We start from the raw sequence: 19815 nt of genomic DNA, 5'->3' as shown, positions 1-19815 counted from the left end.
GGAAAAGAGTAAAAGTCAAGTGGTTTGGAATCTCATAAATCTCATGATCGATATGAGAGAATGGAGCCACTCATATTATTGAGGTCAATGTTACGGCCTTAAAAGTAACTAACCACATAGTGGTTACCCTTGTCAAGTTTAACGTAGAAAGGTTTCAGGAAGTCAATACTATAGATTATAAACGTAAGATCTGATAGCTTACAAAGTATAAAATTTTGCATGGGTTGAAATAATAATTATTACATTGCTTTCTATACATTTTCATATATTTCTTGTGTTTTTATTGCATTGTATATTGCATGCAGTGAATGAATTTACATCGCTACATGGAATAAAGTCGACTCACGATGTTAATATTGATAAAAAAACGACATAAGAAAAAAAAGAAGATGGTAAATTTTTAAATATGTACAAATAATAAAGTAAATTAAGTTTATTGTCACCTAAAAAACATATCAGTTTTGATTATATAATTATATTACATTATTTGTGATAAAAAAGATATAAAAAAGATATATATATATATATATATTTCTTTTAATTACGTACCTTACGTACCTAAAAGTAAAAAATTTTGACATAATACATATCATGATATTAAATTTTTTAATTTTAATTAAACATTATATCTTAATATTAAATATATTTTTATAAAAAATTATTTAATATTTAATAATTTAAATTTAATTTAAATTTAATATTTTCATGAAGGTACAACAAGATTATAAGAGAACAAAGAAATGTTTATTTAACAAAGAATATAATTTTTTATTGCATTTTAAAGAAATTTCGGGTACTTCTTTTAATTTTTGTCTTTCTCTTCTTCTCAATCTTTAGCGAAAAGCATCCATCGCAAAATTATTATAACAGGCAAATTTTTTGCAAATTTATTAACATTTTTCACTTAATAATAACTACTAAAACGTCGAAGAGATAATTTTCTGATAAACCGGAATTGCTGTGTCAGCTACTGCAGGTGTAAGAGTCTTCTCAACAATCGGTATAGATCCATGCACTTGCATATGATCTACATGAGCCGTCTTGATTAACGTAGGTTATTGTATGGAAATTCTCTCAATCTTCGTAGCAGGTTCTACGATATCATATTCTTGAAAAGTCTCGATTGGTCTGCTAACAACAATACGACGAGTGGAAACACGTTCGCCGGTCGGTTCCGTATGTTCCGGAATTGACGTCGCGGAAAGAACACGTGCTCGGACGTGTCCGACATTAGTAATTGATGTTCCAGGTACATCATCACGATTAAAATTCAACTGAAAATTATATTTTGTCATTAAAAATTAATTTGTTAAATTTGAGAAAGATAAAATCGTGCGTGCGTGCGTGCGTGCCACTATTTACAAATAATAATAATATAATATCTTCTCTAATAATATAATATTCTTCTTTTTCAAAAAAAAAATTTTAAAAATGAAATCTTTTTCTCTCAGTTTCTCTTGATATATGATTTTAACCATACAAATGAAGCTTTACAGTAAAGATTTTCTTACATACCTCAACAACACCTCCGCGAGCAGTAAGGAGTTCTATTAGTCTGTTTTGATTAATTTTACTATTTTCGGGACTAATTTTCTGACTGGGTATCACAGCTGGAGAAGGATCATGCGCAGTAAATTGCACAATAGGCGTATCCATAGATATCTCATTTGATTCAGCGACTACACGAGGATGCGAAGTGCGAAGCTAAAAGAAAAGATATTGCATTAATAAAATATATATTTTGCAAGATAATTTTATATATTTATATATATATATATATATATATATATATAATAAATATATATATATATATATATATATATATATATATGAGTCTCTTTTAAAACTTTATATTTTTATAAAAGGCTATCTTTTTCTCTATAGAGAAACTAATGAAATCTCTATAATACTTTAGAAAATTTTTGCCTTTTCGTAATATGCTTTTTATTTTTTAACTTTATTGTAAAGATTAATATTTAACAGATATATTAAAATTAGAGGCTCAAAATTAGATTCTTCTTTACATTACAAACAGATTTAAAATTAAGATCTTTGGTATTTAAGATTGTTTACCTGAGGAGAGCGCGCTTGATTGGCAGTCCCACGAAAATCAGGATTTTCAATCACAACAGATTCATTTTCCAAATTATTGGAATCAGAGGTAGTTGGTAAAGGTGTCGATGAAGGAGGTAACAAGGGTGATGGTGTTGCATGAATGGTTGATGCATGAGAGATGACAGGCGCAACCGTAACGTGAACAGGTGCATGTGCAATTACAGGAATAGCGGCTGATGCAACTGGTGCATCGGTGATAGCACCGGCATGAGCGTAAATATCATGGATTTGAGGATAAGATAGAGGTAGATTTTGAGTTAAAGGTTGGATCACGGCTGGTCCTTTCTGTGTCTTGGATGTTGGCTCGTCGAGCTCAACTACGGCTGATCCAACTGGACGAATAATTACTCGTTCTTCAATATCATAAAATTGTTTTTGGATCGCTGGACGACGTACCTGATACATAATTATTACGCACAAATACACATACACACACACACACACACACATATATATATATATATATATACATACACAAAACCACATATTCCATTCATAGAAAAATTTATATGTTAAAATTAGTTTTAATAAAAAGTTAATTGGCGTATAAACTTTGTACTGATATAAATGCATTGGTATCATATCGTCATATTATCATGCCATCATTATCATAATGTTACCATATGTTAGTAGGCTGTTTTTCAGCATATTTGTTTGTCAATTGCATTTCAGGTAATACCTACCTCAATCTTTCGAGTAGTAACTGCAGGCTTTATTACTTCGACCTGTTTCTGTAGTATACCAGGTTGGGCTTCGATTGTGGTAACCGGTACCTGGGAAATTGTCGGCACATGCTTGATAAAAGGTACCGCGGCTACCGTGGGTACTTGAGCGGCCGCATATCCGACGTGATGCGTTTCAATCTTGGTGGAAGGCGCAGATGCTGCATATCGAAGATGAGTCGCGACAGTTTGTAGTGGTGTATCCGCAGAGGTATATACGAAAGATGTCTTTTGTGTGTCAAAATCATTCACATAGGTCACCCCCGCCGGATTCAAGTATGGCATCTTCACAGCCACATGATCGCACAGGCCAATGTGCAGTAGTGCTGCCGTTATTATAAATAACCGCATTCTAAAAATAAAACGCAATATAGAAATCAGTTTTAAATAATCGATATAAAATCAATTTCAATTATTGAATTATTTCAGTTAGTTATTGAAATTATTATGATAAAATGCAATTAAATTAAATTAAATAGATCAAATTAAAATTGATAGACGTACTGCAACTAACGGTAAAAGTTCAACAAAGTAATTTATTGTTTAACAACAAAGTAGCCTTAAGTAATAATTGTAAAAAGAATTTATAATAAAAATAAAACAATTTACTTAATGTAAATTGTTTTTTTGCAATATTTAATTTTAATTGTAATTTTTTAAATTAAATCTATGTAATTGTACATTTATTTATTAATCTAATAGCACATTTAATATTTTGTATACTTATTAATAAAATTTTAATAATAAAAAAGATTCTTCTTTTATGTATGTGGGGGAGGGGGAGAGCAAGTGAGTAAGCGAGCGAGAAGGGGAGACAGAGACAGAGAGAGAGAGAGAGAGAGAGAGAGAGAGAGTGTGTGTTTTTTTGTCTGTATAGATTCTTATAAAGTACACATCTTAAAGAAGCAATAACTTAAATAATAATTAAGCACTGATTTCTAAATAAAATACAGAGATTTTGATTTCTAAAAAATTTTGCTATAATTACGGTTTAATATTTAGTAAAATGATCTTCACGCACCTCCGAAACACGGCGGGTTTACGATGCATGAAACGACGAAGGGTTGTAAAACTATGTCCTGATTGTGGCATTCGAGCTTGCTTATATGGACACATAGTGGGCATATAACCGCTCTTCCAGCAAAGACCATGCCCCTTCCAATGATTCAAAGACCTGGTTTGCCAAGTCCGGTCAAAATTAGGTCAGCCTGCTTTTGTATGTCAATTCAACTTCACAAATTCAGTTCATATTGATTAAATCGGTAATGAATATTCTACAAATCAGATCTGTTTATTTCGCAAGGTATATAGGTTTATTTATAAATAGATGGATATTTATCAATCTTTAATTCTAATAGAAGTTATTGATAATTGTATGATTATTATATTATATTCCATTGTTTTAAAATATTCCATAAATTTTTGCTCAAACATTCTATACGGATATATACTGTGAACATTTATATATAATTTGAATAACGATTACAATAATTTGAATTTAATGAAGTCTACCAATTCATTATGAATAATTGATCGTTATGCTTATTCAGAAAATAGTTTGGTAAATTGCTCAGCAAACAATTTTACTTAGCACAATGACATAATAATTAAATAATACTTGAAAAATTAAGATATTATATTAATATTTTCTAGACATTCTAATATTCCAATATATGTGTTGAACATAATTGTTTTCTTGAATTTACAAACATGTAAAATATCTTTGAAAAAGTTGTAGGATTTCGAAGGCCATATGATTACGATATTGATTCATTTACAAATGACGCCATTGTCAGTTAAGATTTTTTTTTATGATAACTATTTTTTTAAATAGAATTATATGTTTTTATTATGATTTCGTTAGTTATTCTAAATAAAAAAATATTAAAATACAAATGTCAAAAGTTAATTGAGATATTTATATTTTATATATTATTATGAGAATATTTTATATTTTATAATTAATATTATAATCATGTGTCTCTCCTTTTCTAAAACTTTATAACTTTTATTTGAAATATTTTTCTTAAAAATGTATTGTTCAAGAGATATTTGAGGTTGATATTTAAAATGGGACACTCTATACTAATGATAATTCTATCATCTTTTGTTATAATTCGTGTTAATCATTATAATTTTTATTATAACAATTATTTATGTTTTGTCAATAAGTCCAAAAATAGAGCGAATCGCATATTCTTAAGATATTCTTGAATGCCGCTAAAAAGCCAGTCGTCCTTCGTAACTCACCAAACCTATAATTTCCAAAAGTATATATATGTATATATATATTTTTACGTGACTTATTTCTACATAATCGTACGTATCATAAAAAAATATTACTGGTTACGCACGTTGTATTTTTTAATACTTTATCTTAATAGAATTATTTATCCATAAACAGAATTTATCTTCTAAGACATATAGATTCTAAAATATGCTAGTTTGATTTTAATGATAAAGCTCTGATAAATATAAAATTGATTAGAAAATTAATAGAAAAGAGAGAAAAAAAAGAAGGCGGGAGGGAGAGAGAGAGAGAGAGAGAGAGAGAGAGAGAGAAAGAGAGAATACACAAAAGCTTAGTGACCAATTTCAAATTTTTGTGAAAGAAATTGTATGCCTTACATTATTTTTATAATGCATTATTTAAAGATAACTTTAATAAAGATAACCTAATTTAAAAAATATATATTTTTTTATATATATTTTTTATGTATATGTGTGAAACTTTTTCAGAAAAATTGGAAATAGCGAAAAAATTGAAAATAGTTTTTATGTTTTTTTATAATAAAACGATTGCTTTTCTATAAATATTTATGGTATTGTATATTATGATTGTCATAATAATATTATTATGTAATAAGGTGAAGGACATATTACATTTATTACACTCAAACATAAACACACTTGCACAATCATCTGAGTATTTTTACGAAACATTTTTAAGTGAATTTTCAAAATTATATTTTAAGGTAATTACTTATAAATAGAGAGACTAATAATTTCATTAGTATTAGCAGATTAATAAAAAAAATTATACTGTGATACTAAAACTATAATTAAAACAATTAAAATTGATTGCAAAATTTTTATATAAAATATTTATATAAAATATATTTTTTATTAAATTTTTAATTACATATAATTTTATGAAAATATGCATTTCCATAATGCATAACATTTCATTTTCTTTCTAATTGATAAAAATTTGAAGAAACATGTATAAATGAACGTATAAGAACGTATTGCGGGAAAAGGAGTATCACGTATCACAAAGCAAAATTTTAAAGTGTTTTTATTAGTTAAAATTCTAATATTTACAAAAAAGTATAAATTAATAATCATTCGACTTAGCACCGTCGCACTTACCATCTCTTAGATAATATCGCGCAAAGTGGATTTATTGAAAAATCCTCGTAATTATAAATTACATTCCATTTGTTGTCATATACATCAAGAAAATATTTTTTTAGATTTATATTTTCTATATATGTGTTCTAATAAATTTTCTAAAATCTGTTATAATATATTTATAAGTTTATTTTACGAAATGAATGTTTCTTTTTTTTGACTTTATAATGTATGCAAATTATTTATAATTAATATAACTTGTATAAAATATTTTAATCTATTTAATATTTTAATATTATTTGAAAAATGTTAACGCCCAAAATTGAAATAATAAAAAATAATCTAATATCTTTTTTACCAAATTTTCGAACTAATACTGAAAGATAAATTTAAAACGCAAATGATTAGAATCACAAAATAATAAAAAAAATTAAAAATAATCGTTGAATCGTTAAATAGAATATATTTATGTTTAATTAGTAGAAAAATAAAATTATTAAAATTAAGGAAAAATGGAAAAACCAGAAGAAATTGTATTTAAAAGTGTCTTTTGACTGGTTTTTGAATTATCATTTATACAAATTTGAATCGAGAAAGAAAGAGAATATGCCATCTGATGTCTAACAAATAAATTTAGGTGAATACAATCACGTTTAGGTTTCTCTAAATTTCCTATTTTTCATTTTTTAATAACGACAACGATAAAGACAAAACCGATCACTCATCACTTCTGAGTGATGATTGTCTAGTGCCAAAACTGGGCTCTAAGGGTACTAAATAAGTGATCTTTTCACTAGCATTAGCGTCTTCTTGTTTGACTGAAGTATTTTTTCTGATGGGTCTTCGCGATTGCGGTAAGACTTCCTCGTACGTAACGTATTCAGGTCTAACAGCCGGTCGCTGTTTCTTCAAATAGTACACAGCAGATGTATTCTCCGGTACATAACTTTGTTGAGTCGGCTTCACTGTCTGAGGTATGGGAGTGACGCTGTAACCAGCATTAATTAAAGTGGACAATTCTTCCTGCGTCAGAGGCTGCTGATCCTTAGCAGAGGGAATGCGTACAACTTGAGGGTTATTTAATTGTCCTTGATCGACAATCTCTTCGATGGTGAGAGACTTAACCGGCGACTTTTTCAAGAGACCCGATTGAGAAACATAGATGGAGGACTGAGTCTGAGGAACTTTGAGTTTGTGCACTTGACGAGGTTGATTGATTACAGGTTGAACATAAGCTTGTTCTTGAGACTCACTTGATTCAGGTTTAGTTACAGATGTAGGAGCAAAGGTGGAGCCGGAAGCCTGATATTTATTTACGTCATCATTAGTAAAGTAACTATTAGGTGGCGGCAATTTGGGAGTACTAGGAAGAAGATACTGGATGACTGGTGTACCATCGGGATCTACTTTTTTAGCCTCTGTCTGGGCTCTGGCAGCTGCCAAAATCTCATTGTTGGCTTTGGCACGTGACTGCTGATAGACTTTGTACAATGCCTCGGCCTGAGCCTGCGCCAGCGCCTGAGCTTGAGCTTGAGCACGCAACTGATTTCTTTCAAAGTTTAAAGCATCATGATGAGCCTTCTCTTGAGCCTTTACTTGAGCTTGCTGCTGTGCTTCGACTTGGCGTATAGCATCGGCATGGGCCTTGTATTCAGCTTCCGTCTGAATTCTTCTGGCTTCGGCAGCTTCGGCAGCCATTTGCGCTTTTAATTTCGCTCTATATGCAGCTTCTGGATCTTTGGGTTCCAGTAGACCTTCACGGTGAGCTCGTCCGGCATCGCTAACGGCTTGCCCTTGTTGAAGTTGTTCTAAAGCACTCTGTTGTCTGTATCTCTCGTGATCAATTCTGATCTGTTCTATAGCGGCGTCATGATGTTTCTGATATGACGCCTGGGCGATTTTTTGAAAAGCTAAAGCTTGCGCCTCGGCTTGAGCTTGAGCCCTCGCATTCGCTTCAGCTTCCGCCTGAGATTGTGCTTGCTGGGCACCAGTGTCTACATAATCATATTGTGGAGACGGTCTAAAAGGTTGAACTCCCTTTACCGAATAATCTGCTTGCGGTGTTTGATATTGACCCTGGACTGGTTGTTCAATCGTTTGATACGTTGCTGCCACTCGCTGTTGTGGTGGATAACGAGGAGGCGGACTAGTCTCAATATGGTATTGTTCAGGCAATTGAGGCGTAGGTGCCGCTGATGATTTGATGTACCCTTGCTGCGGATAGCCGGTTTTAGAGCGCGTCGGAATCAAATTAAATTCTTGGGCCTGATTGGCAGATACTAATTGTAGCAATTCTTGCTCAAATGTTCCCAATTTCGGTGAAGTATAAGATTCCACTTGATACGTGGAAGCTCCGGATGGGCCGCGTATCGACTGCAATGCTACGGCACGATTCTGTGCGTCGACATGCGACTGAGCTTGCGCTACAGCTTCGGCCTGAACCAATGCTTGAGGATGTAACTGTGGTCTTGGTCTGGGAGGCACCACGGCAGGTTTGCGATAATTGTAATATGCCTGTTGTAATGCCTGTTGTTGTTTGGCGTAAGGTGGAAGAGGCCTACGCTGGGGTGCGTTATTTTGATTTGTAGCAAACGCCTGTGGTTCAGTTCCGGTGAATTGTCGCAAAACAGCTAAGTATTCAGGCGACAACTGAAATTTGCATATTTTTTTATAAGACATTTAGTGGAACATTACATTAAAATATAGAGTTTATTATCTTAATATAATATCAACATCATAACTGTAAAAGACAAACAATAGGTGGACAATAGTTTTTGTAAACATTGAATAAAATTTCAAACAATCATCAATAAAATAAATAGTATATAGTTTAAATATTATGTGCAGTTTAATAATTTCGATATTTAAATGCAAATTTAAATAAACGAAAACAAACTATTACTGTAATTCAAATCAGAAAGAGAGAAAAAAGAAAGAGAGAGAGAGAGAGAGAGAGAGAGAGAGAGAGAGACAAAGAAAAAGTTATTGAATAGTCAACAACGGCTTGCTAAATAAGTCAACTGATCAAAAAATGATATGACAGTAATTCATCTGACAATGACGATGCAAGGCCGCAGAGAAGAATATTATTCTATAAGCGATTTATTATTCTATAAGCGGTTTGATAAAACTGGGAACTTATACCCAGTTGTTGGTGGGTGTGGTTGTACCAGTTCTGTCAAGTTGGAGCGATTAGAAGGCGAGCAAACTTGCAAGCGTTATGCAAGCGAGCGATTGCATCCAAGCCTGGCGTTGTCAAGCGATCACGAACGAATATGAGTATGTGCGTAGGAAGCACACACACACACACACACACACACACACACACACACCAAGAAAGAAATTTCTCAAAATTTTCTCAAATTTCTATTTAAATTTTATTGATATAGCTATTCTATTACTTAATTAGTTATAAATTATTTATATACTATATATATTATATATACTATATACTATATATATTATATACTATATATACTATATATATTATATTGTTTTTATGCTATCATATACATTAAAATCATTTATAAATTTGTAATTTATAATTTACAATATTGTACTAATTTTAAAGATATTTTACTATATATATATATATATATATATATATATATATATATATATATATATATAAATAAAATTCTACCAAAATATATAAAAAATGATTTTAAAATACTTAAAAAAAAATAACGAATTGGAGAAAATATATGAACATACATACACACAATTATATAAAAGCTGAAAGAGAGAGAGAGAGAGAGAGAGAGAGAGAGAGAGAGAGAGAGAGAGAGAGAGAGGAGGTAAGGAATGTCCAATGTTTCACAGTTTCCATGTGCATGGAATGCACAATCTCTTGTTATCCTCGAAATGCACCAGTGAAATCATAGAAATAATGAAATAATGTAATAGAGTTGAGCCGTACAACCACGTTGCATCAGAACGCCTAGATCTTGAAGGCGGATCTAGATATTTCCCCCTCTTTTCTCTCTCTTTCTTTCTCTCTACATATGCTGCCGTTCGTTTAAGAATCATAGAAAAATAGTCTGTTCATGGTTAGTTAGTCAGCACGTTGTGGGTGATAGGCGGTCAATAGTCATGGTTGACCAACGACAACAACACTAAATATTCGACGAAACATATTTATTTTTAAGCATTTATTTAGCGGCTCGAATATAACCGCCTTGAAATTTACCGGATATATACGAAATAATTATTCTATACCTCTTGAGAATCATCACCGTGTCGAATGACGAATTGGCTAGGTGAAGCTCCATAAACGGCGCTGCTTGAAACTGGTGATCTCTTGACAGGATCTTTAACATCTATTTCTAACAAAACAATGTCATCGGAACTGACCGTCGATGACACCGCTTTTTTAGGGATGCTAGAAACGGTCTCCTCTCCAACGGAAGTTGACAAGAGGCCTATTGATTTGAAATATTATTAAATAATATATCTAATTTATTATTAATCTTTCATTAGTAATATACAAAGCATTTTTTGCAGAAATAGAATATTTTTGCAAGTTTTTCAAAAGAAGGATATTGTTTACTGTATAAGATGTCAAGTTTTATCTAAATATTCTTTTTCAGAGTTCAGTGATTGAATAATCGAACGTGGAAGTGACTTTTACCTATATCGTTCTGCCTGACCGCGAACGCTTAGAATGGAGCTGGGAAAGCAACGTAGAGAAAGTTGCAAGCGACGTGCACTCAAGAAACTCTTCCCACGGATTTTGCTTTCAATATTTTCAGGCATCTCACCAGAAAAAGATAAGTATATAAACAGTTTTTTGCTAATAAACCGGAACGCGTTAATTCTGAAGAAAATTTTTTTAGCTATAAATTCTTTTTATATTTTGACAAAAAGATTAAAAAAGAAAAAACAACTTTTATGTTGATAGAATTGAAATTCGATCTCAATTTGCTATTTCATCTTAATATACGCTAAACTAAGTTTACTGTAATATATAACGATAAATCTGATGGATTTTATTTTCTTCCAATAGTACAAAGTTAAAATTACTTATAAAAATGAAAGGTCAATATTTATTATGTAAAAATAACATGGTGTGTACTATAGTGTTCTCCGTGAGTAAATAGTTATGTTTCGTGAGCAAATGTGATTCTTATTACTTTAACATTAGATACAACACTCTTGTTACGATTGGCATATATTTACTGCAGAATCTATTGGAATATATATATATATATATATATAGGGGAGTTTTCAATACATTTTATATATATATATATATAAATATATATATATATAAATATATATATATATATATATATATATATAAAATGTATTGAAAACTCCCCTATATTTCCTATATAATAAATTTTCCTTTACATCTTCTTTAGAGAAAGATCTTAGAGCAAATATGTTTATTGTAACCGTTTGTGTGAAAAGTGTAATATGTTACTTAAAATGTTTAAATAATTAAATTGTATATATTAATAGCTTTTAAAGATGCCATTTTGATTAATTTTAATGAATTGAAAGTTAGCAGATTTACCGTTGACAATTATTCTTGGGTGAGTCTAAAAGTGAAGTTGAGAAAAGTTTTCCTTTTATTTTTTTTTTCTTTTTACCTGCACTATCACGTAAGCGAGACATAATGATCATGAGCTCGCAAAACGCATGCTTTTATTACTAGTTTCCTCTTCAGCAACTTACTCGGCACAAACAACTAACAATCATAAGTTATTATCGCAAAACTTGGTTTGCGATAACTTGTACATCATGCAATAAGAGTATAATTGTAACGCTATGATTAAATATAGAGGGAAGACAAAAAATTTGAGAAACGTTTTATTTTATCATGATTTTTAAATAAAAATGTTAAACAAATTAATTTTCTAAAAATAATATACTATTAGGAAGATGTTATGTAAGTAGCTAATTTCTTTTATAATAGCTTATTTTTAAATTTTTCAATAAAACTTTTAACATAATTTAATTAAAAATTAAAGAAAACTTTTGTTTAACTTTTTTATTTAAAATTATAAACTAAAATCAAATTTTTTTGTCGGATTGCTTATAAAAAATATTTAATTATAGTTTTAAATAATATTTTATTTAATCTAAAACTTCTGAATTAATAAATTAATAACGAATTAATATATTGTGAGATTGTCAGTACATAGAGTTCCTTGATTTATTTTCTTTTTCTCTATCAGGTAATCTATTATTCAAGATTTTTTTAACGATCTGACACTTAGGACCAGTTTCACAATCTTCAGTTAATTTAAATGGCCAGTTAAGTGTTAACAATGATTAATCAATTCTGATATATTCCGCTTACCGATAAATGTGATTGATCAATTTCAAGTGAAATAAGAAAACCGAAGATTATAAAACTGGCCCTTAGAATGCTCAATTAAGGTTTTTATTAAAATTTATATGGAGATGAAGTTTATCTTGTATTCCGTAGAAATCACGTTTATACGCGCTTGTGCAGCTTCTTTTGAAATTAAGAAAAGAAAGCGCGCAAATAATCCAACTCTAGCTTTCCTTCCTTTGTTAGTTCGTGAGATATTTTGCGGATGTGCGTAATTTTTCCCTCGTTGAGTAATAGGACGTGGGCGTCCTTAGGAAGGCACGATTAAGTAACATCCCCTATATCGCAAGTGCACGCACACGATTAACAAATCTCTCATCCAATTAACGCCTTACGGAGTTTTATTACACTTTTAAAATATATTATTCAATTTAGCCAGCGATTTTGAATTTTCATCTACATTTTCATTTTCATTTACATGCTTCTGGCAAAATCAATTTATATTTATATATACATATTTTATGTTTATTGCATTTTGAAAGTTATTAAATAATTATTTGTACATAATTAATGCATGTCTTTTATAATCTTTTTATAATCTTTTATATTATAATAATAATTATATTATAAAGGTTTCTTTAAAAAATTTTTAAATAAATATAAAAATATACAAAATATACAAAATATACAAAATTATTTATTCTATATTGTTTATTTTAAAATTTGAAATAATATGTAATATAGCAAAAATTAATTACTAAGTAATTTAAGTATAATTACGATATGATATATATCGTAGATATATATATATATATATATAAAATATTAATACAAGAAAAATGTTTATTAATGCTATTAATAAATAAATAAATACTAATTAATTAATTAATAAATACTAATTGATAGCTATAAAAATCTATATCATAGTCTATATCATTGCCTTTAGATACAAACTTGTGCATCTCAAAGTTTGCATAACAGAAGATATACTTCAGAATTTTAAAGAATAAATTATATATTATATTGTAACATATTATTACGTTTATCAATCTTCTAAACAGATAAATAAAAATTACTTATTGTGGCATAATTACACAAGCTCAACCAATCTTAAATATGGTGCATATACATTATGCAATATGATTCTAATCAACTGCAACATATACATTAAATATTAATTGATGCTTTGTATTGTATCTTGTATATCAATTTAATTTTTTTCTCAAAAGAAATTTCACATACTTTTTTTCTTACCCGCTGATATATAATGTAATTATAATTACTACCAAGCAAAGATTCGATCGGTATAACATGAACAAGCGGTCTTTCAAAACCACGTATTAGGTTTAATAGGTTTGAGCGTTGGATTAGAGGTGAAATTAATGATGCAATAAGGACAATGCGAAACCACGCCACCGACCTTTCACTTTCGGATAATCTGTCCTGAGTGCAATCTGATTGAGATCAAGATTCTTCAAGGCCGTATAATATTTCTGCTCTAATCTAACAAAAGAAAGAAAAAGTGTCTGAAAATTGAATTATTTTTCAAATTGATAATCTTATGTAACATTTGCATTAAATTGAATCTTATTTAAGTCTTTCGTTTTTAAGGTAGATAGAAGCGAGAAGATTTATCGACAACTAATATTGGTTTAAATATTACAACATAGATTTATCTGTTTAAATATGTTATGAGAACTGATAAATAAGACTAGGCTAGATAAAAGTTGCAAAAGAGCCTTGACTGCAATATTCCATGCGAGCAGTATTACACTTACGTATGTTCTGTGATATTACCAGCAGTTTTCACTTTTCGTTCTAGTCTTAATTTCAAATTATGTGCAGATTTCTGTCTGTGGCCGCGGGTCATTCTATCACGCACATTTCGAATGAAGTATGACACTACATACACGAAGAATGTGTACAAGTATGCAAAATTCTCAATTCGTTACACATATACAAATTTGTATATGCGTGAATCGTTCCAACAAAACGTTTTCACGAAAACAACATAACGCGAAAATTTTACTATGCACAACAAAATGTGCCATTACATTGTACGTTTATAAATAGCGATCTTTCGTCTCGACTACTTTCGGTTGGTTGTAACTTACAGCTATAGTCTTGAGCTGCAATATATTGGTTAGAAAGGCAATACCGTTCGTTCACTCAGTTTATGTTCGATGTTGATTTCTCAACCGACGTCGATACAAGCGCATGAGATTTTTTGTTTTTGACCGACCTGGCCGCCATTATCCATTCGTATAACGAATGCTTAAATTAATAATATAATTAAATAAATAATAAATCCATAAAAGTATTGATAATAACTATATAATCGTGACTAAAAACTAACTAAATACTTTCACATAAAGATGAGTATAATTTGTATAAAAATTATAGTTATCATTGTATCACTACATGGATAATAAGAGATAGAATATAAAGAATGCACTTAATAAAGTTAAATTATATTTGATTATTATTATTCTTTATGTATTTTTTTGTAATATAAATATTTTTTATTATTCAAATAAAAGAAATATTTTGTATTTTTTTAAAATTAATCTGTTTTTAATTATCATTATTCTATTTTACACTTATTTTGTCATTAAATCTGTTTTGAAAAGATTTTATTTTAACTAGTAAATATTTTATGTGCAAATAAATGACATAATAACAAAATTAAGAAAATATATTGTGATAAAGATCTGATTGTGAAGTATGTGAATAAAAATTTATTCTGTCGTTATAGCGATGACGTGGAAGATCTCGATAACGTGCAATAATAGTTTAGGAAGGAAACTGTGTTTCTTAACTTGATGTTTTTTTTATACATTGGAAAAAGCAAGAGATCATGAAACGTAGATTCGAATTCTCATTGCGGCATTGTATATTAGTGTGTCGAGGAGGAAATTAAGTAAAGAGACCCTCCGGCTTCTCGTGATTATTATTACGTGGGTTCCTTTCGAAGATGAGAAAATCCGATAGCTTCAGATTACGAGAAGAATGTTTTGCAGCGGTGTCATAGACTATGAAGAAACTTGTAAAAGAAAATAAAATTGTATGGCGAACATGTCGGGAAACGTTAGAAACCAAGAGATTGCAGTGTGTAGTCGCTCTTTGCGTAAACTTTGTGTGTCAGAAGCAACTTTCTACTGATCTAATACATGAATATTGCCATCTATGTTGCTAGACTTGAACATATTAAATTATATTATATATCAATTTGTTAAGTGTAAAATATTTTAATTTATTGATCACATATTATTCTAACCAAAAGGAACTATTCATCTATTTAGGCAAATGATTTTTTGTAGAAAACAGATTATGGAATTTTAAAATACAAAATACCCTTCAAATTTATAAATTATTTCAGAGACAAATACTTTATTGCAATGCACATGTAGATTTTATGTGAGTACATCCAGTAACTCGGAAATCAATACAATTGAAAAAATTAAAAGCTTGGATAATCAATAGAGTTTGAACATTTACGAAAGTTACATACATAATTACTTTTTGTAATAGTCAAGTATCTTCTTATTTAGGAATTTTGTAATCTAACTTGTAAATTAACTTTCCTTTCTTTGAACAGGAAATAATAAAAATATTTCACTTTCTTACACGCAAGATTCTCTTATATTCTTACATGCATTATTTCACTTAATCTAAATCTTTATATGAAATGTAATGTAAAGTGTTAATTGATAAAAGAAATTTTAATAGTCAATTATCTTTACATTTCTTTATCAAATTTCTTTATTAAATAATATTTAAGGATATGATACTTGAACGCTTCTTATCGTAAATGATAGATATAATTTAAAGGCTCAATACGATTTAGTCAAAATATTATTAATAGCCTTTTTCTTATGAATTATTGCTCATACCCTAAGTTATTTATAACAACACAGTTTAATCAAATTTAAAAATCACAACAAGAATTTTGTTTTACTTGTTTTTTATTTATTTAAAATATAAATCATTAATCGATTAAAACCATACTACCATACAAAGCATGAATTTCACTCAGACCTAATAATTTGAAAGGAAAGAAAAATTCATTTGATATAAATGATGATAGAACTTTGACAATTTCAAAATATTAAATAAAATAATAAATAAATACTTATAATGCTAAATTCTAAAAACTTTCTGTTTTTAACTTAATGTGAATGATCTTAGCACTTATTTGTTAATAAAAACTTCAGTATAAGTTATTTATTATTTCAATATAAGTTATTTACTAGAATAAAATTTTTTCTTATTTTAATCAAAATTATTTAATATGTATTTATAGATACATTTTTATTTGGAATTTACATTAATCCTGCAGAGGCCTTGTTAAAATTAATAGTTTGTATTCATTGAGATTTGAAATATTTAAACATTAAACGCGCGCGGATACGTGTACAGTGCTTTCAGAGTAAAAATCGTGAAAATGCATCTATTTTAAACATTTTCACTTGAAATATATTTGATCATTTTGTTTTTATTTATTGCTTGAAATAGCGTTAACAATACTTAATTGTGATTTCAACCCTGATTGCTTTGTTCACTTACATACATATATAAATGAAAAACACCGAAAACGGAGATATTTGTAAAAAATAAAAGTATCCAAAATGCGCATGTTTCAACTTTTTGTAAATGATTCCATCTTATTCAATAACAGGATTTGCTTTCCCTGCACAAAATTCACACCCGCGTTTCGCAGTAAGAAACACACGCGTGGATTATCGTCGCACGTACACTGCGCAGCGTATTGTCCACAGGGGGGTAAGTTGATAAAAAAGAAAAAAAATGACGGATCGAATGGTACGCACTTTTCGGAAGCACCCTCCCCCCCCCCTCCTCCCCCATGAAGCATCCCATATGAAAATTTGGTCTTTTTTCTATGAAAACGTGATGTGAATGCACTCACCTGCAAGGATAAGCAGCCACATGGTGAGAGCAAATGAGTGACGGATTGTCGAGCGAATGTTTGGTGGAAGTGAAGTTCTAGTGGCTTTATAGACCGAGGGGAAAGGCCGCGCCCGCGATCCGGACCAAGTGGGGTTCTCATATCCGCCACTTTTCCGCAGCGTATAGCGTACATGTTCTCAAGCGCATATCGGGCACGTACAGTCGCAAGTCCTGCCATTGATTTCCTTCTTCGTTTTCTTTACTTTCTATCCATTTATTGTATGCTTGTGAAATTAATAAAGTTCAGCCTTATTTATTATTTTAAAGAAAGTAAGGACAGCGATAATTACCCCGTCGATCAATTACCTCGTTGTTATTAAAGGCTAATAGATAAAATAAAAAGTAAAATGCTTACTGCAGATATTTCGATTCGGTCCGTTTGATTTTATTTCTCTCAAATCAAATTAGAATCGGTACTATCATCGTTATATCACAATTGCACTATGCGACCGCATTCGCTTCTATCAAGGCCTTCTTCCAGGGCTTTTCTCTCAGCGTGTCGTGGGATGTATAAATTCACATTGTATAAGTTAAACTCGCGCAGTGCACGTGTGCATGCGAGCTGGTGTGCACTCGAGAGACCATGCGATACGAATGCGGTCGCATTGCCCACTAGAAACCATCGTGGGAAAGGTAATCGGTCGGAAGAAAAACAATCTGGATATATTAGATGACTGCATATGCTTCCGAAACCGCTTTCGATTTATTCTCGAATGATGAATATATACATGTAAGAAATTGATGAATATATACATGTAAGAAATGTAACTTGGTACAAATGAAAACTAGATATATATTTTTATTTTTCCTACTGTTTATTCTTGCAAGTTTCAGATATTTCAAGATAAAAAATATTAAACATTATGAAACATTTTCATGTCAAAACAAAAATATAAATTAGTTGAATGTATACAAAATATCACTTACTCAAAATTAACGCGTTAACAAATAATTTTCTCTCTCCAGAATTAAAATGCGATTAAAATCATTAATTATTTTACTGCTCTTAAGTATTTTACAAGTTTGTAATTAAAAAATTAATAATTATTTATACATATCTTCATAACTATAATGTAGCTTGCAAAAATTTGCAGCTGTAATTTATATGTCGCATTTAATATATGGAATTTAAGTGATATCGTTTTTGTTTCGATATTACATTCGGTAACATCGATTTTTTCACGAAATCGCGACATATGCGGGCCTTCCTCAGCGATGCTAATATATTTTTATATCGTAGTCTCACGTTTATTCGCCGTGAGCGCGTGTAACTTGCTCATAATAAAATCGTGATTACAGTCCAGAACAATTACAAGCGGTAACAAAATGGCAGAAAAATGCGACTGACAATTAATCGACTTTTTTTACAGTGCCTTCTTGAGAATTTTCTTTCGATAAAAACGTCAGCGTCAAACGCAACGTCCAAATTGCTAATTATTGGTATTAAGTAATATTATTAGCTATTTTCTAATCTCTTTTAGATTTATCTTTGTGTTATCTCTATTTACATTATACAAATCAGTTTCATCTAATTATCTCTCTGTTTTTATATTTAAAACTTGTAAAAATTATATAGTAATTAAAATATTTTGATTCATATTGCGATATTACAAAAGATGCAATTTTAACTTTGAAAGATCAAAATTTTTTAGTTAGATAGATTGTCAATTAAAAAAAAGAAGTATAGTTTGATTGGTTAGTAAAACATTATGAGATTTCTTGATAAGTTCAAATTTGTTTGATACAAGAAAATTAATCAATACTTAATTAATTATTCTATATTTTCTCTCGTCGTATGATTTACAAGACATATTCGAAATACAATTGTTAATATTATATTAGATGCAAATTTTTTGTATGATTTCATAATGGGCATTTCAGCATGTTATTTCAATATTATGAAATAACATAAATGAACTGCAATGTTCACGAAACGTTGGCATTTAACAATGTGTAATGACCCAGATAATACCTATAAACATATTAACTTTTTTTAATTGAAGTATCTTAATTCCGTGCAGACAAATTCGAAATAAAATAACTTTTAAAATAGAGAAATATATTTCGATGTCACTGCTCAAACATGATTTATGCTTATTTACATCATTCGTCTAGTTATTCAAGCGTAACAGTTGGTAAATATCGATTCATATATATATATATATATCACACGATTGCATTTTGTGCAATACCATTTAACAATAGTATAGCTGGAAATCGTGTGACAAAATCTGTTATATAGTTTGCGTGGCATATAAATCTTTGTAATGTATGACAACTTGTGTAGACAGCTTGTGCGTGTGAGAGTGTATATTCGTTCGACAGTCCGTCATTCGTTTTGTGAAAAAATAAAAATGTAATCAAATCAATCCG

General features: G+C 29.8%; 2 protein-coding genes across 2 annotated transcripts; both read right to left on the bottom strand.

The window, feature by feature from the left end:
• Positions 1 to 743: 743 nt before the first annotated feature.
• LOC105428672 (uncharacterized) lies at positions 744 to 3954 on the bottom strand. The gene is made up of 5 exons (XM_011641099.3): positions 3859 to 3954; positions 2799 to 3189; positions 2074 to 2511; positions 1516 to 1704; positions 744 to 1274 (listed from the first exon to the last, which is right to left on the bottom strand). The coding sequence occupies exons 1-5, from the start codon at positions 3951 to 3953 to the stop codon at positions 1056 to 1058; spliced, it is 1332 nt and encodes a 443-aa protein (XP_011639401.2). The 5' UTR covers position 3954; the 3' UTR covers positions 744 to 1055.
• A 2165-nt stretch (positions 3955 to 6119) lies between these two features.
• LOC105428673 (uncharacterized) lies at positions 6120 to 17532 on the bottom strand. Its single transcript, XM_011641100.2, has 3 exons — positions 17402 to 17532; positions 10410 to 10612; positions 6120 to 8840 (listed from the first exon to the last, which is right to left on the bottom strand). Exons 1-3 carry the CDS (start codon positions 17421 to 17423, stop codon positions 6909 to 6911), a joined length of 2157 nt encoding a protein of 718 aa, XP_011639402.2. The 5' UTR covers positions 17424 to 17532; the 3' UTR covers positions 6120 to 6908.
• Positions 17533 to 19815: the final 2283 nt, after the last annotated feature.

The sequence above is a fragment of the Pogonomyrmex barbatus genome, unplaced genomic scaffold, assembly GCF_055798465.1.
Source record: "Pogonomyrmex barbatus isolate J1 unplaced genomic scaffold, ASM5579846v1 scaffold2, whole genome shotgun sequence".
Lineage (NCBI taxonomy): Eukaryota > Metazoa > Arthropoda > Insecta > Hymenoptera > Formicidae > Pogonomyrmex > Pogonomyrmex barbatus.
Note: the sequence above shows the minus strand (reverse complement) of the source record. Positions and strands in the feature narration are given on the sequence as shown.